Below are 27,758 nucleotides of genomic sequence, written 5' to 3' on the forward strand. Positions count from 1 at the left end.
AAGAATAAAATCCAACTCAACTCAGTTTGAAACTCTGGATCTATAATTTGCCCTGGAAGACCTATGAGCCTGACAGACTACCGACATGTCTTTGCCTTAAAAAATGACTGACTAGGGGCACCTGGGTGGCCCAGTGGGTTAAAGCCTCTGCCTTCGGCTCAGGTCATTATCCCAGGGTCCTGGGATTGAACCCTGCATTGGGCTCTCCATTCAGCAGGGAGCCTGCTCCCCCCACCCCGTCTACTTGTGATCTCTGTCAAATAAATAAATAAATAAAATCCTTAAAAAAAAAAATTACTAACTAGAGATGGTTACAACTAGTTACTAAATTTTAAATAACCAGACTGATCTGGTTTTTAACCATCTGGTCCTATGCTGAAACTTTTATCTCTACAAATTAAGTAAAATATAACCTTTTTAAAACTTACGAAATTTAACCACCATGTAAAAACAAAAACAAAAACAAAACCCTGTTCTATAGAATCTGGTTCCATTAGGAGCCGAACTACTATACAGAAGATATAACACCCTTCTCTTTTCTTCCCCTCCTCCAAGCTCCATACTATGTACTGGGTTGCTCATAATCAGGCATAATTCATCTGAAGTATCAAGATGTGGAGTCTGTATAAAAGATTTTCCAAGTTCAGTTATGCCTTTATCCTATATAAACTGAAAGGAAGTAACCTAGAAGAGTGGGCTCTAGGTTCAGATTCTACATATTTTCCTGGTCTGGAAGGCAGGCCATAATAAACTGACACTCAGAAAGGCAGTTTGCTTACAAATAACCTTCTCCAAGGAGGCAGATTCCTGGACATGATGCTAACTCTATTCCCCTCTCTCAACTATTCTCTCCTATCTTCAGAGACAAAAGAGGACAAGAAAATGTGCTCTAGAGCAGTTGCATAACTCATGAGGGGAAGAGCAGAAATGAAGTCACACACACCAAAAAAAAACCCCCGAAAGACTGCCCTTAATTTCTTAAAAGCTCCCCCACCCAGTCCCAACTTCAAATTCTCAAATATTGCGCCCTCCTCTTCTGTACCCCATGAGCAGTTATTCACAGTTAAGATATCCTTACTTACAAGGAGTTCAACTAAGCTCTTGGCACCTTTTCCGGAATCAGGACCAAATGACGGTTCTGTGGATTCTGCAAACTGTGGTACGTTTTTCCTATGCTCAAACCAAGGCAGTGGCTGCCCACCCTTTTCAGAACTGCAACAGCTTTCAGGATGTGCATCTTTGGTCTTGTCTCGGTGAAACACTGTGTGCACGGTATTTCCTGAGGTCTCTCGATTACCTGGATCTGTAATACAGCTTCCAAGCTTTTGGATCTGGAACCACAGCAAAGGATGTCTCAGGTAAAAAGAGAGGAAATTACAGCAATTACTCTTTAAATAAAGGGGGAAAGGGGCGCCTGGGTGGCTCAGTGGGATAAGCCTCTGCCTTCAGCTCAGGTCATGATCCCAGGGCCCTGGGATCAAGCCCCACATTGGGCTCTCTGCTCAGCAGGGAGCCTGCTCCCCAACTCCTCTGCCTTTCTGCGTACTTGTGATATGTCAAATAAATAAAATCTTAAAAATAAATAAATAAATGAGTAAGGCAGGGGGAAGGTGCATTAATAGTGTGTTAACTTTTTAGAAGGAATGGGGAGTAACAGCAGCAGGTGGCATTCAGTAGGCGCTTACTACATACCAGATGCTATGCTAACCCATTAATACCATCTATCTCATTTCATCTTCTCCGAACTTAATCTGATAGGGACTGTCTCTCCTTACAGATGGGACAACTAACATCCAGCAAACTGCTCAAGATCACAGAGCTAACTCATTTAAAAGCATTACAAAAAATGGGGTGTCTGGCTGGCTCTTTTGGTTAATTGTATGCCTTCAGCTCAGGTCTTTGTCCTGGAGATCTGCGATCAGGCACCTCATAATGCTCCCTGCTTGGCGGGGAACCTGCTTCTCCCTCTCCCTCTGCCCCTCACTCGTGCTCTTGCTCTCTCTCATTCATACATACATACAAGTATTATGAAAAGAATGAACTGGATTTATGACTCAAATGGATTGCTGGTCAAATGACCACATCAGACACACAGGAATACAAAACTCACAAGATGAGCAACTGATGGGAACTGCAATCTTTTTTTTTTTTTTTTTAGTATTTTATTTATTTATTAGAGAGAGAAATCACAAGTAGGCAGAACAGCAGACAGAGAGAGGGGGAAGCAGGCTCCCTGCTGAGCAGAGAGCCAGATGTAGGGCTCAATGCCAGGACCCTGAGATCATAACCTGAGCCGGAGGCAAAGGCTTAACTCACTGAGCCACCCAGGCACCCTGGGAATTGCATTCTAAAGGTACTCATTCTCAAATAATAATAAATACCAGCAACTAAGCTTCAGACTTGCCACTCCAAGGAAAATCGGTTGCTCTCCTCTCAACAGCAAAGGTTTAAGAATTTTAACACTTACATGTTCATCACATTTCAACATCTTGCTTTTCTTTTTCTTTTTTTTATTTTTTCCTTTGGTGTTGTTCTCTTCAGAATTTGCCCAACATTCAACACAACTATCACCATCATCCTCTTTGTCTTCACAGTGATGAACACAAGAGTCGTCACCTGCAGAAATCCATAATCTCTTATTCATGTGCTTTAATCAGCCATGTAGTAGAAATAATTGGGAAGCTCATCTGAACCTACCGTGTTCATCATGATTACAAATGCCTTCAGTGCAGGCAACATCCGAACCCTCCCGAGAACCTGTTTCACTCCCTTCCATGCTAGATGAATATCCACAATCACTACCATTACAGTGTGGTGATAAGCCTGTGAATCAATCAGTTCAGAGTTACAATTAAGATACCAATAAACACATTACACAAAGAGTGAACCAACTGGAAACTACAGAAAAATTTCAAAATTGATAGCTTACTGAAAACAGAGTGAATTAAGTAACAAAAACATGATTAGGAGCTTACAGTTTTTTGTTTTCATCAGAAAATAACTGACTGAGCCATCCAGGCACTCCAAGAAAAAGGAAATATTAAGTGTCTAAGTTACAGGATCTCTAAAACTTTTTTTTTCTCTAAAACTTCTTATATCTATTTTATTTTTCAAGTTTTACTTTGTTTGTTTGTTTGTTTGTTTTTTAAAGTAATCGCTATCCCCAACGTAGGGCTTGAACTCATGAGCCCAAGACCAAGAGTTGTATGTTTTACCGACTGAGCCAGCCAGGTGTCCCATTTACATTTGAAAAAGAGAAAAAAGAAAGAAAGAATACTGGGGTAGGGGGAAACCTGGGTGGCTCAGTTGGTTAAGCATCTGCCTTTGGCTCAGGTAATGATCCTGGGGTCCTCGGATTGAACCCCACATTGCGATCTCTGCTCAGCACGGAGTCTGCTTCTCCTCTCTGTCAAATAAAATCTTAAAAAACAAAAAACTGTAGAGGCCCCTGGGTGGCTCAGTTGGTTGAGTGCCTGACTCTTGATCTCAGCTTAGGTCTGGATCTCAGGGTCTTGAGTTCAAGCCCCATGTTGGAGCTCCACGCTGGGCGTGGAATCTACATAAAAAAGAAAAAAGAGGCATTGTACAGTCACTTGAGCATCAGACTCTTAGTTTTCTCTCTCGACATGATCTCAGAGTCGACATGATCTCAGAGTCAGAGTCGTGTGATCAAGTCCCATATAAGGCTCCACTCTCGCACGTAGTCTGCTGGATATTCTCTCTCCCCTCCCTCTGCCCCACCCACTCGTGCTCTAAAATAAAAAAATAAAAATCTTAAAAAGAAAAAAAAAAACTGTATCTGGTTACCTTTCTTTATTTTAGGGGACCCCAAGAGATTGCCGCTGCTAGGACAGGTACAGGATGTATTTTCATTGGTAACAATGACTTCTACACAACCATTACCATCTTCAGTGCTGCCACAGGCTTTGCAGCTGTTTTCTATGAAGTCTGTTTCCTTTAAGGATCAATATTAAGAGATAGTAAAAAATCTTACCTTCATAATGGATACATTTTAATTTCCTTAACATCAACCAATTAGACAGGAGCTAGGAGGTTAACAATTGAAAAAATTATTCTCATGAAAAAAATCACTAAACCACTGATCAAGAGTATGAAACAACTAAAAGCAAGTTAAGAGTTAATGGTACCAGGAAAGTCTAGGAAAGTAGTTCTCAAAGTGCAGTCTGCTGATTCCCTAGGTCAAAACTATTTTCATCCAGATATAAGATGTGACTTGCTATTTTCCACTGTATTGACACACTGATGGCACAAAAGCAATGGTGGGGAAAAGTTGCTAGTACTTAGCACAAATCAAAGCAGTAGCAATCAAAGTGTACTAATGGTTACTATATTCCTTACTTGACAAGCACGCTTAGGAAATCAATAAGTGGATACTCAATAATGTCTTTGATGACGACATTAAAAATATTTTTATTAAGTATCAATTCATGAGTATATACCTTTTTAATAGTCTATGTGACAAAGAGGAAGTATGCTTTAATTAAAGCACTCTTGCTGCATACCAAAGTACAATGGTCTTCTCAAGGAAGAGCAGTTGAGCAATTGTTCAAGTTATGAACTAAACCAGGTGTTTTTTTTTTTATCCTGGAACATCAATTCTGCTTCAAACAATGAGAGACAAACTGTGGTTATTCAGACTTAGACACTTAAAAAGACATTTTCTCAAAAAACGAAGTCAGCTCATCACCTCAAGGAAAACAATGGACCGTATTTGTGGTCAGTGATTAAAAATTCAAACTTTCAAATCACGATCAGAATTTTGAAAACTTATATAAATAAGCACAATAAGCTTGAAGTGTCCCACTACTTAAAGATCTTTCTGATGAGATCAGTAGTGGTTTTAACATGATTATGTGATATTATGTAAAGAAATGTCAGTATCTGGCAAGATCTGCGTAACTCAGTATATCCGTATCGTTCAAATGACAAATGAGTAAAAGATCTATTCAAAATGCAAGACTGACTAATGGACTTTAACTTAACTAAGTTATGAAAAGGTCACTGATAGGTGCCAGGTTCTGTATCATAACTAATCTTTAAGACACTACCTCTTGTTGAGTTGTAATGCCAAAGAAGAACAGCCACAACTATCTGAAAAAGTTTTTATTAAAATATTCCTCCCTTTTCTGAGACCAGACTTTCTTCATATGCTTCAACCAAGCAACATATGGAAACAGACTAAATGCAGAAGCAGATCTGAGAATCCATCTAATTCCTTTTAAACCAAATATTAAAAAGATCTGCAAAAATATAAAATAATGCCACTCTTCTCACTTCTTTTTTTGGGGGTAGTGGGGGTGGGACATTTAAAAAAAAATTATTCATGTTAACATAATAGAAGGGCTTATTTTTAAAAATAATTTTAAATTTCTCCATTTTAATTTCTAATACAGTGAATTTTGGTTAAGTATAATCCATATAAACAAAAAGCACATTGGGCCCTGTAATTTTTAAGAATTCAAAGGGGTCCTGAGACCAAAAAGAACTGCTCTAGGTCATGCATGGAGTTAATTTCCCCATTTGATCTAACAACACACTAAGATCGGGTACAAAGATAACTACTGAATATTATAAAAAGAATACATGACATTAAAAATTTTGGCTTTTACCAATTATAGTAGGAAAAAAGCCAATATACAAGTTGCAGCTCGTCACATTCTGGAAAAGCATGGTAAAAATGCCAAAATCTAGCAAAAAGCAATACTACATAATAATGAGTCAAAATTATGGAATATTACCTTCTCTTGGCTTACTTCCTTTTCATCTGCTGCTTGTAAGGGAGTAGGAATATCACATACACATTTATTTTTTCGTCTATTCTTCCGTTTTTGGCGTTTCTTTTCTTGCTTGAGTTCTCTTACTCGTTCCTCCTCTGAAAATTCTTCACAAAGTTGTTCTAATCGGCTAATACCCTGTACTTTTTCCACAGTCATCTATTAAAAAACAAAATTGAGAATAAATATTGTTCAGAACTTCCTGTATTTTCCATGGAAATTCTCATTTGCTAATTCGATTTTTTTTTTTTTAAAGATTTTATTTATTTGTCAGAGAGAGCAAGCGAGAGCGAGCACAGGCAGACAGAGTGGAAGGCAGAGTCAGATGGAGAAGCAGGCTCCCTGTGGAGCAAGGAGCCCGATATGGGACTCTATCCCAGGACGCTGGGATCATGACCTGAGCCGAAGGCAGCTGCTTAACCAACTGAGCCACCCAGACGTCCCACTAATTCGATTTTTTGAACTCAGGGTTTTAACTCACGACCCTGAGTGAGAAGACCTTAGCTGAAATCACGAGTCAGACCTTCAACTGACCAAGCCACCCAGATGCCCCTCACTTGCTAATTTTAAATGATACCACACACAGACAGGTAATTCATGTTGCAATTTTACAGGGCATCCCCACAAAGAATCTTCAATTTTAATACTTTAAATGATGACATCTTAAAATCCATAGCAAGTGAATATACCATGAATCCCTACAGGAAAGGCAGACTTATACACACTCTTATTCCAAACTGGCAATATTCTAGTTTCAAATTCCAAAATTTTTAACACAGCAGAGTAAATATTCATTTCTTCACACAATGAGAAGACTATTTAACCTGATTAGATGATCTAGTTTCTGAAGTCACAAACACACAGAAAGAAAAGGAAACAGGAATGTGTTCACCAAGAACCAGTACAAATCTCCTCAGACTCCCCAGAACAATGTTTAAAGCTCATGGATGTGCTTCTGAAAAAAGGGTTTATAGCTTTCTTTTTTTTTTTTTTTTTTTTTTTTTGGTTTATAGCTTTCATAGTCTTCTCAAAAGGGATCTGTGACCCAGTTAGGGTTAAGAACATGCCCTAGAATGTAACAAAATGTTCACTAGCCAATATTTTATGTGCTGACAGTGTAGAACTCCCCCCTCAAAAACGTTACCAAATCATAAGCACTAAACCCAATACCAGCAATATAAAGAAGTTACTGGACATCGGCAGGCAAGCTGAGACTCATTAAAAGTTTCTAATTTTGTTGCTTATTTTGGGGTTGCTTTTAACTTTCCATTAGATATATTTGATAGCAACATCTTGCTAAATAATCATAAACTTCAGTTTTCTACTCTGAGAAGTCTAAAAACCAAAGCTGGCAGAATAAGAAAACTGAAAAACAAAGAAAAATCCACAAACCTCTTCTAAATTCCATTTCCCCTCCCTGAACGCCTTCACATACATGACACTATGACTGGATCACAGGCCTCTGAGGTAAAAATCAGACTGGCAGCTTAATATTAACATTCAGTCTAATAATGTGACTAAGCAATCTTAGACACTGAAGCAGCCCCCTGTTTTTACCTCAAAACTCTTGCGTAAAGCATCAACACCAAGATAGAAAAGCATCTGCCATGTTTGCTCCTCTGCTCGTAGTTTTTGCCAGATTCGATGCAGTCTTTCATAAAGATGAATTCCCAAGCAGGTCAGAACTTCCTCTTGAGCTATATCTATTGTCTTAGCATGCCTTTCTCTTCGCCTGTAAAGGAGAATAAATCATACATAATAATTCCTAATACCCTTTACTGAAACACTAAGAGACAGATCAACTTCAAATTCAGGTTTTAAAACACAATTTGCATATGTAATAACAAGCCAGTTATACATTCAAATTCAATATACATATAAACATAGAAGCACACATGTATATAACCAATAAGAAATACACATGCAAGCAGAATCAGTCCTAATATTGCTAAAAATAAGATAATTCAGGAACTGGCCCTGAAGAGAGATTATTTTGTGGCACAGAGAAGTTATATATGTGTCCAGCTCAAAGGTAGGCATGACAGCTCCTTTCACCTTCCAATTTTAACAAATGCCTACTTGCTTTGTTTCTTTTTTTTTGAGGGGGAATGGAGAAATGCCAACGTGATTCAATCATGGACAAAAGCCCTCCAGGCTAGTCTTCAGTAGAAGTGTTCACGGAATTTCAGTTGTAAGTCTTCATGTTCTAAATGGCTAGCAAAAAGTAGGCACTCAAATGAGAGCTGATACACAAAACACAAAGGAAAATGGATTCAATTTATTCTAGAACAACTTTCTCTGATGTTATTTTCACGACAAAGCCAGAGATAAAATTTTAGGTTCTTATACAATTCAGTAATAATATACACAGTTCATGAATTACACTCAATAAAGTATTTAACCCCTTGCCGCAAAGACCTTTCTTCCCATGCAAAAACCATCATTATGAACAAAATTTAAACATGGAAATGCATGGATGGAGGGGGTAAATCCCTTCTAATCATTTTCTGATGAAAATGATAATCTATAATAATGAAAGCAAAAAAAAAAAAAAAATGCCTATCTACTTCAAGCAACAAGGAGCAGAGGACTGAAATGAACACCACACAACACTTTCTCCCTATTTTTACTCAGTCAAATGCATACTTTAAAGAAAGCAGAATCTTCACAGGCACACTTTAATTTATACATATATCATATGTACTGAGGCAAAAGGTGATGGAAATAAACTTTCAGTAATAAAATGAAGCAAAGCGCTAGATAGCCCATTCTAGCAAATTACATACTCATACCCTCCTGCGAACTCTGGCTCAGCACGACCCAAGAGATGTGCAATGAAGTCTGTTTCACAGCAAACGTGTATGTGCCGTTCATGTGGACAGCACCGCAAGCCTTCATAAAGTGCAGCACAGTAGCCCTTCTCTTTGCTGCAATCAAGTTCACCAATAAGGATGTTGTATGCTCGGAGGACTTTATTTTTGCAATCAGTGCAAAACCTGTTGAAAAGAAAAACTTCAAAATTAAGAACTAGCTGCATAATTATTTCATGAAACTCATTAACAGTGTACTAGACAATGACACTCCCCTACCATGTGGAGCATTAAAAAAAAAAATCCTCCAGACACACATTTAAAATATACACATATAAGAGAAATACAAATTTAGGGATTACAGTATAACTAGATCTCCATTTGCAAATAAATGATTCTTAAATGAGACAGACACATGAAAACAAGAAGCCACAAACAAGTGACTCAAGAATCCCACTCCTTTCAGCCTCTAAAAACAGTTGTGCCACCTTCATTCAGTAAACCTGAATCCAAATGTTGCTACGACATTTTAATATCTTACTAGTTAAACATAAGAAAGAGGGTAGGGGCAAGAAAGTGGCACATGTAGTTTTAGTTTACTAGTAATTCCCAAAAGTCAAATTTCTTTTTAAAAAATGCATGTTTCTCAATACATAATCATAATATTGATAACATATACATAGATTTAAATTTTTTTTTAAGATTTTATTTATTTATTTGACAGAGAGAGATCACAAGTAGGCAGAGAGGCAGACAGAGAGAGGAGAAAGCAGGCTCCCCACTGAGCAGAGAGCCCAATGCGGGACTCGATCCCAGGACCCTGAGATCATGACCTGAGCCGAAGGCAGCGGCTTAACCCACTGAGCACCCAGGCGCCTGATAACATATACATAGAAATGTAGTCTAAATTTCAGTTACAAAAGTGTAGAAGAGAAAAAAAAGAATGTGAACATAGAGGATGATGACATTTTATTTTAGAAACCAAATATTATTCAATCAGAAAGAAAAACAGAACCTTGTTTCTTTAGCTTTGATTTCCTGAAACAAGAAAGAACTTGGTCTGATAAAAAAAAAGATAATAAAATTAATAACTGCATCTCTGAGAAGATCAGCCGTGGCGGAATGAGAAAATTTTAATCTCTTTATATTCATTCATCTCCCTAGCTGACCTCTTCTGTTACAATGGCTTCAGCCAACAGGTATACCTCTTACCTACAGCTCTTGTTCAAGTCTTCTGCCCTTGCCTCAGGGCTAAACCCATACTGTAAAATGGGAGACATCACAGATGTATAATAGGCAACATGTTTTAACTTCCTCTCCAAAACCAAGGGCAACATGAATGTTCCCTTACAAAACTATTAAGAACATCACCATTCATACAGTCACCCAGGAAGAAAACCTCAGTTAACCTCCAACTTCTTCTTAGGTCCTCTTTTAGGGTGGCGCCAACTGGTATCAATTTTTCTTACATCTCTTACAGGTCTTCTTTCCAATTCCCCCTGCCCTGTTTTAAACTGCCTAGACAATTTACCCTGCTCCTGAACACATACCATACAGACAATGGACTACCGTGAACAGATTATGTCCCTACTTCAAAGTCTTGTTTCTTCTGCTTCCTCCCCACCCCTTTCCGCATCCTTTTCCATCTGCCTAAATCATGTCCATCTTTAAAGATGCCTTCTGCAATTCCCATAACTAGAATTCAGCCTTCCTCTATCTTCCTATATTTGCAATTTACACTTCTTACTTTATTTACCTTTATACTGCCACATATTAGTTGATTCACACATTTGTTTCTTGAAATGAATACATGTTAATATAGAGTCCCTAAGCCCAATTAGTAAACACAAGCAATAATGCTGACAAGTTAAATCACTGATGCACTAATGCTTCAAAAAACACAGAATATGCAAAAATTAATACAAAATGGACTAAAGACCTAAACAGTAAAACATGAAACTACAAAACTCCCAGAAGAAAACACTGGAAAAAAAATTTCATGCACTGAATAGGTGATGATTTCCTAATCTTCAGGAAAATGTAAATCAAAACCATAGGATACTATTTTATATACATTTAGCATAGCCACTATTAAAAAAAAATAGAAAACAACATGTGCTGGCAAAGATGTAGAGAGACTGGAACCCTTGATACTGATGTTGCTGAAACTGTAAAATAGTGCTGCCAATAATGGCAAAGAGTATGGCATTTCCTAAAAAAATTTAAAAACAGAACTATCGTATGATCCAGCAATCCCATTTTCAAGTATATCCTAAAGAACTGAAAACAGGATCTCAAAAAGATATCCGCACACTCACGTTCATTGCAGCATTTGTAGAAATAGCTAAGATGTAGGGGGGCAACAACCAAAATGTCCACTGATAGGCAAATGCAGTACATACATAAATGGACTATTATGCAGCTTTAAGAAGAAAATTCTGCATCATATGCTACAGCATGGATGAACTCTTAAGGACATTATGCTAAGTGAAATAAGCCAATCGCAGAAAGACCAATACCAAATGATTCCACATATGTGAGTATCTACAATAATCAAATTCATTAAACAGAAAACAGAACCCTGGTTGCCAGGGCTTGGGAGAAGGGGCTGATGGGGAAATTGTTGTTCAATGGGTATAGTTCCAATCATGCGAGATGAAAAATTCTTGAGATCTACTGTACAACAACGTGTATACAGTTGGCAACACTGTAATGTTCACTTAAAAACTGTTTAAGAAGTAAACTTACTTTTTTTTTTACTACAATAAAAAAAGTCTTCCCCTTGAGGGGGGAGAATAAAGACTTGGATGCAGAAATAACAAATTTTTCTGTGTTCTTGAGTTATAAAAGATTAAGTTTACAATTTCAGGTAAATAAATGGTTAGATTTCATAGAGCAGCAATAATAAAACTTGAAAATATTTTGCTCTTATTTTACTAACTTTAAATCCTCATAGTAGTTTAATCTTTGTACATAATTTTAATATTTGTAATAATCATAAGTAACATAAGTAAACAGCAACTTAAAAATACTATATATAAGCTATAAGAATGAAAATGATTTTTCTGTTTTCAAAAAGAAAACTTGCACATAAAAGTAAAAAAAATTTTAAGGCAGAGGTTTCATAGTTTAACACTTTATTTCTAATAATTTACTACCATAATACTTAACTGGCCAGTGTTATAAAATCTTCATTGTAAGTAGGCTCCACACCCAGCACCAAGCCCAGCATAAGGCCTGGATTCACACCCCTGAGATAAAGACCTGAGCTGAGATCAAGAGTCAAGACACTTAACAGACTGAGCCACCTTAGTTCCCCATCAAATTTTTATTATAAAGTACTCAAAAAAGTCCACTAAATAAAATAGAACTGTCAAAAAGGTACATTATTCAGATACTTCTTAGGATTTTTTTTTTAATTTTTTTTTTTTTTTTGGACAGAGAAAGAGAGTGAGCAAGCGCACAAGTAGGGAGAGCAGCAGGCACAGGGAGAGGAAAAAGCAGACCCCCCATTGAGCAGGGAGCCCGATGTGGGGGCTGATCCCAGGACCCTGGGACCATGATCTGAGCCAAAGGCAGATGCTTAACTGACTGAGCCACCCAGGCACCCCCATTATTAAGACATCAGAAATCATTTTCAACTGATTATACATACCTCAAAAACTCAAACTGGACCTAAAACAAGAACTAGATACATAGGAATAACAAGCATTTGCAAATCTGGCATGCAAACATTCACTAATGTGCTTACTATGTGCCAGATATTGGGTTTTTAAAATATTATATATAATACATTCACATTTTATTTATATATTTTTACAATTATTATTTTTAATTAACATACAACGTATTATTTGTTTTAGGGGTACAGGTCTGTGATTCATCAGTCTTATACAACACCCAGCACTCATCACAACATATACCCTCTCTAGTGTCCAACACCCCGCCACTCCATTCCCTCACCCCTCCAGCAACTCTCAGTTTGTTTCCTAAGATTAAGAGTCTCTTGGGGCACCTAGGTGGCTTAATCGTTAACCCTCTGCCTTCAACTCAGGTCATGATCCCAGGGCCCTGGGATCAAGCCCTGTTTCAGGCTCCCTATTCAGCAAGAATACTGCTTCTCTCTCTCCCACTGCCCCTGCTTGTGTTCTGTCTCTCCTGGTCTCTCTCTGTCAAATAAATAAATAAAATCTTTAGGAGAAAAAAAAAGAGCCTCTTATGGTTTGTGTCCCTCTCTGGTTTCATCTTGTTTCATTTTTTTCCTTTCTTCCCCTATGATCCTCTGACTTGTTTCCTAAATTCCATGTATCAGAGAGATTCTTTTTCTTTCTCTGACTTACTCTGCTTAGCGTAATAATGCCCTCTAGTTCCACCCATGTTGTTGCAAATGGCAAGATTTCCATTTTTGATGGCTGCATAATATTCCACCACGTGTGCCCCATCCCCCCCCCCTCCACATCTTCTCCATCCATTCATCTGCTGATGGACATCTAGGTTCTATTGTGGAACCTAGCCAGATGTGGACATCTGGCTATTGTGGAACTCCTGCCATAAACATGGGGTGCAGGGTACCCCTTCAGATCACACATCTGTATCTTTGGGGTAAGTACCCAGTAGTCAATTGTTGGGTCATACAGTAGCTCTATTTTCAACTTTTTGATGAACTTACACACCGTTTTTCAGAGTGGCTGCACTACCTTGCATTCCCAGCCACATACTGTTCTAAGTAAGTCCGACTGTGTATCGTCTATCCCCATGAAAAATTTAATCCTACAATTAATCCGTACTATCGTTATTTTTGTCTTAAGAAAAGAAGGCATAGAAATGTTAAGTAACTTGTACAAAGTTATAATTAGTAGAACCCAGATTCAAAGCAATCTTTCTTAATCATACTTCTCCCCACCCTTCAGATAGTTATTAAGTAGATTCCACCTTCTCAGAGCCATAAAATATTGCCACCCCAATAAAGGAAATATCTACAACCATTACAGGAAACTCCTAAACATTAGCTCTTATAACTAGTCATTTATCACCCCAAAAAACTGTCTTTTGGATGGACCAATTAATGTTGAATATAGGGATCAATTCATATTGAAAAAGGAAGCAATCTATAATGGACCTACATATTTAAATGTTTTTTGTCTGTATAATCCCTCTCTGACAAAACTGCAAATACTTGACATATTCTCTACTCTCTTGGGTATAATCAACCAAAAAGGCAAATAAACAAGGAAGTTTGTAACTGAAAAAAGAAAAACACTGAATAAACTTAGTATGCAGATTAAGTCATTAGCTCATTGGCATATAAACATGAATGTTGATACACCCTAGTTTTTATCATTCACGTATGTTTTCTAGAAGTATCCCTAAAGTAAGTATGTATTTATGTCCCAGGTCAAAGAACACAAAACCGCACATCAAATATGTGACGAATTTACATTAAAAGAGTACAGCTCCCTCCTAGAATACCATCTCTAGACAGCTCCCTTACCAGTTTCCTTTCCTACTGCACTCTCCCTCCCTACAAATTTCCAAATGCTAATGACACTTAGAAAATTCCTTTGTAGGACACCTGGGTGGCTCAGTCATTTAAGCATCTGCCTTCAGCTCGGGTCATATCCCAGAGTCCTGGGATGGAGCTCCACATTGGGCTCCTTGCTCAGCAGAGAGCCTGCTTCTCCCTCTCCCGCTGTCCCTCTCCTCCTTGTGCACTCTCTGTCTCAAAGAAATAAAATGTAGAAGGAAGGAAGGAAAGAAAAGAAAAGAGAAAATTCCTTTGTAAAATGGTATTCTAAAAAGAAAAACCTGGGGTGCCTGGGTGGCTCAGTGGGTTAAGCCTCTGCCTTCGGCTCGGGTCATGATCTCAGGGTCCTGGGATCAAGCCCCATGTCGGGCTCTCTGCTCAGCGGGGAGCCTGCTTCCTCCTCTCTCTCTCTGCCTGCCTCTCTGCCTACATGTAATCTGTCAAATAAATAAACAAAATCTTAAAAAAAAAAAATAAAAGAAAAAGAAAAACCTGAAGTTACTTTTTCAGTCCATGAACCACACAAATTCCAACTCTATTTTTAGGTCTTGACAAATGATTATAGAAGAAATCATTCAAAATAATATTACTAAATGAAAACCACTAATTTAAACTTTAATTTTGAAAATGACAACATGAAATGCTTCTATCATAAAAACAAGGAATACTAGAGTTTCTAAAGTGATTCAGTACTTTCCCCAACTAAGTACACTTCACTGGCGTGGAACCAACAGGTAAAAAATACAAAAAGAGGAGATTCTGGCTCAACACAAGAAGGCTAACACTGAGAGTCATCCCATAAAGAAATGCTTATCCTAATATTAAGCTCTGCCTAGCACCAGGTATTAATGGCAAGACTGGAGTGCTATTATATGAAGGAGGTAAGAGGTCAATCTGGATAACTGAGAGAGCACTTACAGCACCTTCCAACTATATTGCAATGACCTTTAGACTCACCTGTGTTTTCGCAGGTAAGTTTCTAGTGTTTCTAAAAGACAACTAGAGTCGATTAAAACTACTTCATCCCTGCATTCTTGGGACATTAGTTCCCATACGTCCATCCAACAACCTCTGCAGAAAGAAACACATATTAGTGAAAGGAGGACTAGATAAACATTAAAACATTAAAAAAGGCAGAGTAAAGGATTGCTTGATTTTACCTGGCTGTTCCCTGGAAAGGTCCATAATGGAAAATGATCCTACACTTGCTGTCCTTCCTGTGGTCTTCACTACTTCTCTTATCTGTACTTAACTTCTCTGAACTGACACTGCTACTGCTCCCTTCACTGTAGTACAGTATAGTACAAAGCTTAGTGACACTCAGATAATCTGAAGGAATAATTTCTATAGTCTAAATTAAAATCATGAACTCTTTAATACATATTAGTATAATAAGTTTACAAATTTGTATATAATTACATATTCATTTTAGCCATATTAAAATATTAAACATATGCTCATACTTTTATATAAAAATTTCTGCTCAACTATTAAGTTTATCTGACACAATTTAACAACATTTACATTTATCAAGATACCAACTCATTAGATACTAAGCATTAGCAAATCTACTTGGAATGCTTTAAAGTCAACAAAGCTAAAAGAAATTATATTTTTTCATCTATAAAATTGGTCAATCTTTCACAAATTGAAAATTCTAGTAAGTTTTGTTCTACTTAATGTGATTTTATATCTAATCCATGGCAACAAAACTCAATGTTTTTTATCTTCACATTTATAATTAGCTGAGGGAAAAAAAAATCAGATTAATCTAATTATGGTAAATACATTTTTATATTAACTACAATAAAATTTTACATTTACTAAAATAAAGACAGCACACTAAGAGAAACATTTTACATTTTACACAGCCTTTATCAGTAATAAGTACTATATAAATAATTTTTTAAAAACTTACTAAAACTTCCCAGACTCTCCCTCCCCCACAGGTTTCAGTGTGGCGTTGGTCCTGCATTTTGCTTTGTTGGCAGATGTACATTCCAAAAGAAATGTGGGTCTATATTCCATTCAATGACAGTCTTCTTGATATTTCATGATTCTGAACAACTGACTCCTGCCTGTTCCTCTGCAGGTCTGCCTACAGTCCCAGAAATGTTACCTTGGATGCTTGAGATGGAAAACCCTCTGAATCTTTACTTAACCTTCTCTATATGCTGAATAGGTACTTTCCAACTCCCTGCCCACTATTTAAGTTCATCCATACAATTCAGCTCCCTATTCCCTGAAACAAGACCTCAAGCAAGGTTCAGCACCCTAATTTGAAACAAAGACCTCAACAACTGCTATCTTCCATGTTCTATCCTTCAACTCTCTATCCCCTTATTTCCTCTCTTTCTAATCATGTGTGAGCGATCCATAATTTCCTAAAACTGATTAACTCTCAAACTCAAGTTCTCATAATTCAGGAAAAGGTTCATGAAATCAGTGTGGGGAATGATTATTATATCATCAGAACACAAGAGCATTAATCCAAGAAATACTTCTTAAAAAATGCTACAGTTAAAATTAAGACTTTATCTATAACCTCTCTCGACTTTCCATCACTCCATCCTTTCAAGATCAAGATTTCTGAAAAAGAAGTCTTTCCACTCCTGTACTTTCCACTCGTAGCTTAATCCACCATAACCTTAGATTGCAATCACTTTTCTACCCATTCTTATTCTGGATTGTTTCCACTCAACCACAGATTTGGTCATCAAGATCACCAATTACCACAGTGCTGCTATATCCAATGGACACTTCTGGGTCCTTGATGATTCAGGAGCATTCAACACAGCTAACACTCTTTTCCCTCGGCTTCCTTCTACCTCTCTGGCCACTCTTTCTCAAATTTCTTTACTAGATTCTTTTCTACCAATACGTTGAATTCTTCAACATTCTTCTCTCTTACTCTACTCTCTCTCTAGGTAGACTTTATATACTATTCTCTAAGATAATCTTCAGTCTTCGGTTACAGGCCTACGACTGTAGCCTAGACTTTTCTTCAGGATCTCAAACTTACTCCCAAGCAGCCAATAACTTGGGTTTACTTGCATGGATACAAGAGTACTTTCAAAAAGAAGGCTGAGCTGGATTGTTGCCATTGATTAGGTTTCAACCTAATCAACTGTTAACACTTCCCTGGAGAGTGTCTAAACAGAAAAGGGGGGGGGGATAAACAGTTGAAATGTGTAAAATGGAGAGTCACAGTATCATACAATGGCAGTAGCCATCCAAAATGGAGGAGGGGGGAGTCTCGGCTAAGCACACTGTACTCCCTGGCCTGCTATCCATATGGTGTGTGGAAATACCTGAAGTACCTGAAGCTCCCTTAGGAGACAGTGCTCAAGATCAACTCACTGATTTCATAATTCAGCAAACAACCTTCTAAAACATTTGGCTTCCCATGCGGTGGGGCTGTTGCTGAAGGGGAATGTGAAGTCTGTGGAGGTTTGTTTCTGTTTTTAAACTGAAAGATAGGAAAACAGAGCTGTATGGCAATTTAACACAAGTGGGTAATTGATAAAGCAGTCACTTGAGAAATGGAACCTGGAGCAAAGGTAGAAGAACTGCTCTTTGAAGGAAGGTACCAATGAACAGCTATGTAAGATGTTGAGGTTATCTGTTGCTCTTTTGGTTCCACAATGAAGAAAATTCATAACAAGAAAATCAGAAGGCAGGCTTTTTGTAGTAGGTTACTACTCTTGTGGCTTTAGCCAGCAGGTCATTCAGGTCATTACTGTCTTAATGAGAAAATTAGACTGAATTTTACATTTGAAAGATAGGAATTCTCTAAAGATATTTGTAAATCAGTTGTGTAAAATAATTTTCTTTCGATAACCACTTTAAGTTGTATGGAGCTTTACTGCAGGTTCAGAGTACTCGCACATTAGGTACCATATACTTTGTGGTTTAGTCTGGATCCTGATTCTAACAAATCCATTTTTTAAAAAGGCACTTTTAGAGAAAAATGTGGAAATCTAATTTGGGTATCAGATTATTATAGTTAACTCTTTTAAGTGTTATAATGGCAGTGTCATTATGAAAGAAAATGTCCATGTATTTAGAGATGGATGTGGAAATATGCAGGAGTAAAAAAGTGTGATGCCTGGGACTTGTTTTAAAATACTTCAGCAAAAAAAATAATAATAGTAATTAAAAAAAAATAAAGTACTTCAGCAAAGAAAAAGATGGATAAATAAAACAAATGTGACAAATCTTAATAACACTACTGAATCAGGGTGACGATATCTGGTAGGAAGGAAGGTTGCTGAATAGTCTTTCCTATATGTTAGGCAGTTTTCATAATAAAATTGTTTTAAGATTTTGTTCCTGAGTATAGGAAAACAAACAAACTTACTAAGAGATTATCAACATACCACCAATTAGTCATCCAGGTCTTTTATCAGGAAGGAAAAGATCTATACAACAATGATATCAGCACTACTCATGAGATATTCAAAAACTAATTTTTTAAAGGCAATCCAGTATTGTTTTATATCATCCCATTCTCCTCAAAACACAAGTTACTTCTTAGAAGCACCCCCTTCAAATTCAATACCTTTTCCTAACCACCCCCAACCTAAAGCAATTTTGTAGGGGGCAAATGTAACAATGTGCTGGGAGATGAGGGCAAAAGTAGCCTTGGACATTGTACCACATAACCAGAACAAAACTGCAAATTAGTTACATAAATACACATTGTTACAACTAATCCAAGACTTTTTTTTAAATCCTTGATAAATTAGGGAGACCTAGAGATAAGAAAGACAAGAACAATAATTTATACATTATGACTATTATACAGATCAAAAAATTATGTCACTACCTTGAAAAACTCAGTATTGGCTAAATAAATTTTCATAAAGATCTCAACTTCCTTCCTTTGAAACATATTTAAGAAAAAAAAAAAAAAACTCCAAAATAAAAATCAAATCTATACTGAGACCCTACACAGTCTCAATGCAAAAAGGCCTTACAAAATTAGGAGACAGATTTATTTTAACCTATGTTACAGTGTAACTAATTGATAAAGCAAAACTAACTGGTTTTTTTGTTTGTTTCACTAAATACAACCAACATTTATAATCTTAACAATTACTAAGGATCTTGACAGTCAATTCTACTTACCCCAAAGGTTTTGGTTTGTGCGTATCTAAGGAGTGCAACTGACATCTCTTGTTCTTTTTACTTTTTGGAATAGCATCTATCATGTCATTAAGTTTGGACCTAATCAAAAATAAATCATTAAAAGTTTGATTAATATTCATTTTTCTTCAGAATTTTCAAAATCTCTGTTTACTACCTTTTAGTGCAAACGTGTATTTCAAGTATTATAGACACATCACTTACCTTGAAAATTTCTCATTAAACAATTTCTAACCGAGAAGAATCCGTACAATTGTCTTCTCCCGTCCATTCCCAGTCTGTCAGTATGTTGAAAGAGACCTGTTCTATTCAATGTACTCATTCCCCCAAACTGCATCCGTCTTGTTCATCCCTGTTTCTGCGCTGTATCTAGCAGTGCACTTGACACTCAAATATTTTATGACCGACTGCTACCTCTCAGCGATCTTGCCCTGTTCAAACAATATCTAAATAAACACGATCCTTGATGAGGAACCATCAACAGAAATTTTACGCAAATAAAGTAATGCCTACAGCTAATAGCCCACCCTGCATCCAACCAATCAGCAAAGACTATCAACTCTAACTTTTGAATTACCCAGAAATATATCATTTATCACCTCCACCATTACCATACATTTCCAACTCGCCTCTCTAGCTTAGTCAAGTGCAATAGCTGACCTCCCAAATGGTCTCCTTGCTTCCCATCCTTTGCCTTTACATTCTAGGCTTCACTCAGCAGCTGAAGTGATCATTTCAAAACAAAAATCACATTATGTTTTCCATTCGAAAACCCTTAAGCCTTTTCTCAGGAGAGTAAAAATTCTCTCTACCACCACCTCTAAACAGAAAAGCCTAGGGCTTTTGTTGTCAGACCCCTTCTCATTTCCTATTTATATTCAGACTTTGGTGACCATCTCACATCTCACAGATTTAAATTATGTACATGTGTGTGAGTGTGTGTGTAGTTTATACATAGTTCAAATACTACATATGTGCTGATGACATCAATTTTTATCTCCACAGCAGACCTCTCTGAACTCCACCTGGATGCCTAATTGGTATCTCAAACTTAACAGGTCCAAAAGTGAGCTCTACAAAATTGCTCCTCCCATTCTTACCCACCTCAGTGAATGGAAACCAATGGTCCTGCTCTTTAGATCCCAAAACTGAGAATCATCCTTGATGTCCTCTTGTATAGCCAATCTATCCAAAAATTCTACTGGCTCATTCCTCAAAATATACCCAGGATCCAACCATTTCTTATTACCTCTGTGACCACCACATTGGTCACCATCTCTCGCATGGATTACTAAATAGCTTTTGTTTCTTCCCCTTCCACCATCCTTCCACTTATTCTCAACACAGAGGTCAAAGTAAGCCAAACTTCAAGTCAGACCATGTCACTCCTCTGCTCAAAACATTCCTAAATCTTCCCATCTTATTCAGAGTAAAAAAACAAAACAAAACAAAACAAAACCCCAACAATAACCAAAAACTCAGGATGGCACTACATAAGTAGGCCTTTTATTACTATTCCCTTCAATCACCTGGCTCCAGCCATAATGGCTTCCTTACTGTTCTTCAAACATGTCAGGAAAACTCCAAACTTTGAAACTTGACACTTGCTCCTCCTTCTGTGCCTTCCTGCAGATATGTACATGGTTTATTTACTCACTTCATTAAAGTCTACACTCAGTGTCATTTTATCATAGAAGCCTTCCCCAATCATCCTCCATATTAATTCACCCAAACATTCTCATCTCTCTTATAACTTACCTGACAAATCATACATTTGCCTACTGCCTGCCTCTCTCCATATGAGAACAATATGTATAGTCACTGGCACACAGAAGATATTCAATAAAATTAATGGTTTTGGGGGCGCCTTGGTAGCTCAGTGGGTTAAAGCCTCTGCCTTCGCTTGGGTCAGGATCCCAAGGTCCTGGGATCAAGCCCCTCACTGGGCTCTCTGCTTAGCAGGGAGCCTGCTTCTACCTCTCTCTCTGCCTGCTGCTCTGCCTACCTGTGATCTCTCTCTCTCTCAAATAAATAAATAAAATCTTTAAAAAAATTAATGATTTTGGACTCAAGCTTTGCCCCTACCAAATTTAGTAAAAGAGCCACCACTGTCGCAAAGTTTAAAAATTTTAATAAGTCATCTAACCCCTATTGATTATACTTACCCATGTACATAAAATAAGGTATAAAGCTTCTTTGCATCAGTCATGCAGCTTCGAGTTACAGATAGGACTCCCTTGGGCCCTACTGTCAGGGGTTCAAGTGCAGGATTTCCAGACTCTACAAGCTGGGAAAAGAGGCGCTCCACACTGCGACGACAACCAACACATGGGACAAGCTGAGAAAGTGCACTCAATACTTCACGGGACGTCACCACCATGGCAATACTTAGATCTTGCTGCTTAAGCATGCTATGTCGCTGAGAAAGAGGAAGAGAAAAATGAAGAACAGTCCTTAAAAAAGACTAAAATTTCTCTTTATTACTACTCTGGTTCCTGTCCTTGTATAGTGAGTACAGTATGGGCAGGGCTTGCCATCTCTATCTGAAACTGAGTCAGAAAAACAAGTCGGCCTTGCCCACGCTGTACTGAGTTTGCTCCACAAAGCCCTCTGTTCTAGCATCTAAGGTCTAAAAAACTCTGCTGGGAGGATGTCAGGGCTAAGCAGTTACGTGCCTCAGCATACAAAAAGAAGCCCTGCCTCTGGAAATTCAGTTTGTTCAGAGACTATTAAGCTTAGTACACTCACTTGAAATAAAAAAATTTTTAGAACGCCTGGGTGGCTCAGTTGGTTAAGCAACTGCCTTCAGCTCAGGTCATGATCACAGGGTCCTGGAATTGAGTCCCACAGAGGGCTCCCTGCTTAGCGGGGAGCTTGCTTCTCCCTTTCCTCCCTGCTTGTGCTCTCTCCTGCTATCTCTGTCACTATCTCAGCTCCCTCTTGCAAACAAATACAATTTTCAAAAAAATTTTTCAAAGAAAAAAGATGGAATGCAGCTTTGCCATGTCTTCCTCTCAATTTTTAATAAGAACACTATATTTAGCTACTAGAATCAAGTTAGGATGGTGCTCATGCAAAGCAGCAATTCTCAACCTGGAGGTATGGACAGGTGTGTTACAGATTAGTGGGAGAGAACAAGGCCTATCAAACCTATGTAGAAGCCTGCAGTGAGTAACTAACAGGGTGGTGCATATAAATATTATCTGTTGGTTATGACAAGGTAGAAAAATGACTGAGAACCTCAGCTGTAGAGAAATGGGCAAAACTCTAGTAAATAACTTCTATCTGGATGGAGTTACAGTTATACTACAAATAGTGTTTCTAGAAAAGATGGATAAGATACTCCAAAGAATTTCCTCATATTTACCATTAATCTTTCATTCAAAGTTTTCTCCAAAAGTAGAAACAGAATTTTGAAGTACAGCAACAATTTACCTTCCATTATCTTGATTATATACAGGATTTTATAAGGTATCATACTGTTTAAAAATTAAATACAAATCATGAAGTTCACAGTACCAGTTTTTTTTTTTTTTTTTTTTTTTTTAACTTGAACAAAACAACCACTACAGAAGAAAACCAACAAGTTCTCAATGAAAAGTTGTATACCCTGTCTTTCAAAAACAGGGAAAGATGGCTTGGTGAAAGTAAAGCCAAAGGGACATGTACAACACAACACCACCAAATTTCTTTCATATAACAAGTGCATAAATATAGTAACAAGTACACAAATATGTAGCAATACTAAAAGAAAACAATTTCAGTGCAATCTTAAGACCTAGAGAGCCCCAGATAAAATGACATTAATATTTAAAGCTAAAATTTTGAAATGACTCTTCAAAACACACACACACACACACACACCATTTAAAACATTAATTTTAGAAAAAATATTACCTGAATAAACTGCTTTAGTTGTGCACCATTATTCTGATGCCCATCGAGATTTAAAACATTGTCAGGGAATTCCATCACCATCTTAATATGCAAAAGAATGAAAATCAATTACTATATCCTCTTTGAACATGTGCTACAAACTATTTTATACACTCTAAGGACAAAAATAGATCCCTAAAGCAGGATTAGTACATCCCAGTTCTGCCCCCCGTCAAAAGAAGCTAAGACAATCACCACCACCACCACCACCCACAAGTTTCTAAAGGCAGGAATGGTATAATCATTAGAAGCAAGGACACTGAAGTCAGACAAACAAGAGTTCAAATCCCAGCTCCTCCACTTACAAGTATGTCATAAATCTGGTCAAGTTACTTAACCTGTTTGATTTTCAGCTTCCTCATTTGTAAAATGACATTAAGTAATAATGTTTAATATCTCTCACAAAGTAGACTGTAAAGATTAAATTACATTTAAAAGTGTTTGTTGCAGTGGCCAATAATAGTAAGTAAAACAGCCGGATATTTTACACTAAATATACATACTTTGAGTTATTCCTCTTATTATTATGCAAATGGCCATACACATACAGATCACACAACATATATGAAAAACTCAAAAAAATACCTGGCATATACTAAATGTCTGCTCTAACCAGGAACAAAAGGAATACAGAGATATTTATTCAATTATCAAAATTCCCTACCAGAGGAGGGATATAAAGCTTAAGGATATTTCTGCATATCAGATAATGGAGAATCATTAATTAGAACATGTCACTGATCTGTGACACCACTCATTTTAAAAAGTACCACAGTCACATACCACTAGGAAAAAGACTTTGTAACTGTTAGACGTCACCATATAAAAGAAACATCCCAGTTTCAGAGATGGTAAAATGTACAGGCAAAAAAAGTATGCCTTTCGGGGCACCTGGGTGGCTCAGTGGGTTAAAGTCTCTGCCTTCGGCTCAGGTCATGATCTCAGGGTCCTGGGATCGAGTCCCGCATCGGGCTCTCTGCTCAGCAGGGAGCCTGCTTCCTCCTCTCTCTCTGCCTGCTCTCTGCCTACTTGTGATCTCTCTCTGTCAAATAAACATGAAATATATTTAAAAAAATAAAGAAGATGTGATGTATATATTTAAAAAAAAAAGTATGCCTTTCAAAACAATGAAATAAAGTAACACATTTATATCTTAACTAAAACATTGTTAAAGGTATTAAACATACTGTGCTAGGACAACTTCTATTTCCAGATGACAAGGACCACAAACTCCTACATACCCAAAGAGTGAAGTCATGATAAAGAGATATATTTGAGGCAAAAACAAAACACTAAAAATGCCCCAACCAGTTGAACATGATCTTAAAAAGATTCCTTCTTCAACAACCAGCACCACAAAAATCTGCTTTCTTAATAGACGTGGCCATTCTTTTTCTTCCAGATTAGAAATGACAGCCCTAAAACATGCTTGTTCTAACAATACGTGAAGGACTAACAATAAAGTATAAACAACAGATAGATCTTCTCTTGATCTGATGTGGGGGGAATACAGGATATGTGAAGTAGAGACAAAAGGATACCAAGAAGTCAACAATTCAGGACACCACTATATTTCACAGAACCAAAAGCTGCATTACAAAATGATTCAAATGTTTTTATGTGGGTACTTTCTTACAGAAAAAGAAAATACATGATGTGTTAGATGTGGCCTATCTCTACAGAGTGAAAAGGTAAGACTTTTTCCTTCATGTGTTCCTACCTTTCCCAAATTTATTACAATGCACATATATTGTTTATTACCAAGGGGAAGTTAGTGTTCCTTGCTTCCAATTCTATGTTCACTATACCAAATTCAGAGACATGCTTCCATCTCAAGAGCTTTTATTGTTCTGGAAGTTTCTTCTTCTGCACACATAGACCATTATGTCCAAATCTTATAGGTTCAAGGATCAATTACCAATTTTCAGGTTTACTGACTTCTCTCTAGTCCTCTCTCTTACAGTCTTAATAGTATTTCCAAAGACTGGCAGTAGTAATAATAGAGACATTTAGTGTAACTTCATATATACTGGGTGTTGTTCTAAGCAATTTCGTATGTTAACCACTAGTACTAAGCAAAACTGGTCACTGGTCTGCTTTAACAAGGTGTTTCTAAATGAACAAGTGAGGAAGACAGAAGTAGGCAAAAAAATCTAATGATCCATACTGTCCACTGTACTTAATATTTAACAGAATCTACTCAAATTTTTAAAAAACTTAATAATCCCATTATTAGAAATCCTGGTCCATGAAAACATATAAAACATAAAAGTAGTTAGTAGTACTGTACAGTTAACCCATGTTTCTTGTCAGCACTACATGGTTTAAAATACAAAGAAACTGAACTGTCGAGTCAGAATAAAGGTATAGGATAAACTTTTAAAGCCACATAACTCAAGACAACACTGCAGGTCAGTCCAAATCTCAAGCAACTAACACCTTGATTTGCATTCTCACTTGTTTGATACAAATATACACCATTTTACTACATATCAATTGCCACCATAAAAAAATTAAGATAATTACCTGTACTACTTTAAGATCAAAGCTACCAATTTAAGGAACATTCAAAGAATGCTTCTTATTTAACCAAATCAAGGTCTCTCCAGTCTGGTTTATAGGTAAAATCTTAAATTCTGACTCTGTATAAATGAAATTTTATTCTTATCAAATATGTTTTATTGTTTTAATAATTAAAGCAGAGCTCAAAGAACAAATCTAACATTTTGAGATCTAACAGCTGATGTTTAAAATACAATTTAATGGATAATACCTGCTTTAGGAATCATTTCTTTTTTTTTAAGATTTTATTTATTTTATTTGACAGAGATCACAAGTAGGCAGAGAGGCAGACAGAGAGAGAGAGAGAGAGGAGGAAGCAGACTCCCTACAGAGCAGAGAGCCCGATGCGGGCTAGATCCCAAGACCCTGGGATCATGACCTGAGCCGAAGGCAGAGGCTTTAACCCACTGAGCCACCCAGGCGCCCTAGGAATCATTTCTAAAAGGTACAACACAAAGGACAGGGTTAAAAAATTTTTTAAATCCTCATTTCAGATCATTTGATTTTCCCCTAACCAGCAGAGATAAATGTCAAGATTAAGTCTATTACTGTGTCTTTCCTGGGTTTCACTGGCTTGTATAATACTAAATTTTCTCTTGTACTTACTCTATACCACCCTGGTTACAAACTCTGCATTCACACTAAATTATTCTGTTCTTGCCTTTCAAACACTGAGGACAATGGCTTTTTTTTTTTTTTTTAAAGATTTTATTTATTTATCAGAGAGAGAGAGAGAGAGCGAGCACAGGCAGACAGAATGGCAGGCAGAGGCAGAGGGAGAAGCAGGCTCCCTGACGAGCAAGGAGCCCGATGTGGGACTCGATCCCAGGACGTTGGGATCATGACCGAGCCGAAGGCAGCTGCTTAACCAACTGAGCCACCCAAGGGTCCCGGACAATGGCTTTTTACCTTGGTGTTTTCTGGACAGTCACTATATGCTCTTTAACACTGAGAGAAAACAATAAGAAAAAAGGAAAAAGGGAAGGCAAAGAGGAAAGTAGCACTATTTTTTCCCATTCTTTAAAACCACTTCCTTGACTTAATCTTCAGATTCTAGGTTACCTAAAGGAAGACCGTCATGAAAAGTATTTCAGGTGTGGTTTCACAGAGGAATCATTAGTGTTTTGCTTCATGATGAGGTTGCCTTTCCCTAGCTGGCCAAAAATAGAACCAGTAATTGTCCTGCAATTACTGCTTTATAAAGTTTATTGAATCCATTACCCACTTTCACTCTTAAATATCTGTCCTGGTTTCTCCTGACCACAAATAATCTGTTTTTAGCACATTCTCCCAATCTCTAACCAACAATATTAAATTTATATTTATTAAAAGTCATTGTCACTGTAGCTTTACTTTTTTACTTTATCCTCACAGCTATTTGTAACATCTATCACCTTTGGTGAAATCAATTAAATATTTAAGAGTTAAAAGGAAACCTTAAGTACTAAATTTAAAAATGCTAAACACCTAATCCCCAAGTGAATATGCAACCATTTACTATCTTTTGATGTCTCCATTAAAATCCATTATCAGAGTCTCTGGTCCAGTTAGATCATTTGAATTATCAGGAGAGTAAACTGATTCTAAGCAATATTATAGCAATGTGACACTATGTATCAAGAACTTTACAAAAGGCTCTTCTCCTTTGATCCAGTAACTGTACTTACAAAGCCTGAGGAAAATTTTTAATGCATAGACTTATGCATTATTTATATTCTTGTAATATTATTCATAGTCAAAAGCAGAATCACCCCTATATCCACAAAGGAATAATGATTAAATTATGGATGTCACACAACAAATTATTACATGGCCAATAAAGCTACTTAAGAATGACAAGAACAAATGTTCTCAGTATTATATTTAGTGAAAAAAAGCCAGATATAAACTGTTACAGTAGACAATACATCTCAACTCTGCATCCAAGTGTCTATGAGTAGAATTATAGCAAATGCTGCGACCTCCTTAGGTTTTGCTGGGACG

At 37.1% G+C, this 27,758-nt stretch overlaps 1 protein-coding gene across 6 annotated transcripts in view; it reads right to left on the reverse strand.

Moving 5' to 3' along the window:
• GGNBP2 (gametogenetin binding protein 2) overlaps nucleotides 1-27,758 on the reverse strand; it is a 33,071-nt gene that overhangs the window by 828 nt on the left and 4,485 nt on the right. For 2 of the 6 annotated variants that reach the window (XM_082707467.1, XM_082707469.1), the window contains 12 exons: nucleotides 23,175-23,255; nucleotides 21,443-21,696; nucleotides 19,260-19,358; nucleotides 15,290-15,415; nucleotides 15,087-15,200; nucleotides 8,582-8,791; nucleotides 7,353-7,527; nucleotides 5,760-5,954; nucleotides 3,808-3,955; nucleotides 2,698-2,823; nucleotides 2,468-2,616; nucleotides 1,083-1,331 (listed from right to left, as the gene is read on the reverse strand). In XM_082707467.1, the coding sequence (XP_082563593.1) occupies nucleotides 1,083-1,331; nucleotides 2,468-2,616; nucleotides 2,698-2,823; nucleotides 3,808-3,955; nucleotides 5,760-5,954; nucleotides 7,353-7,527; nucleotides 8,582-8,791; nucleotides 15,087-15,200; nucleotides 15,290-15,415; nucleotides 19,260-19,358; nucleotides 21,443-21,696; nucleotides 23,175-23,255 (1,926 nt within the window). The remainder of the gene's footprint in view (nucleotides 1-1,082; nucleotides 1,332-2,467; nucleotides 2,617-2,697; nucleotides 2,824-3,807; nucleotides 3,956-5,759; nucleotides 5,955-7,352; nucleotides 7,528-8,581; nucleotides 8,792-15,086; nucleotides 15,201-15,289; nucleotides 15,416-19,259; nucleotides 19,359-21,442; nucleotides 21,697-23,174; nucleotides 23,256-27,758) is intronic. The other 4 variants (XM_082707471.1, XM_082707472.1, XM_082707468.1 and 1 more) reach the window with 3 other exon arrangements.

This window comes from Mustela nivalis (genome assembly GCF_964662115.1).
Source record: "Mustela nivalis genome assembly, chromosome: 17".
NCBI lineage: Eukaryota > Metazoa > Chordata > Mammalia > Carnivora > Mustelidae > Mustela > Mustela nivalis.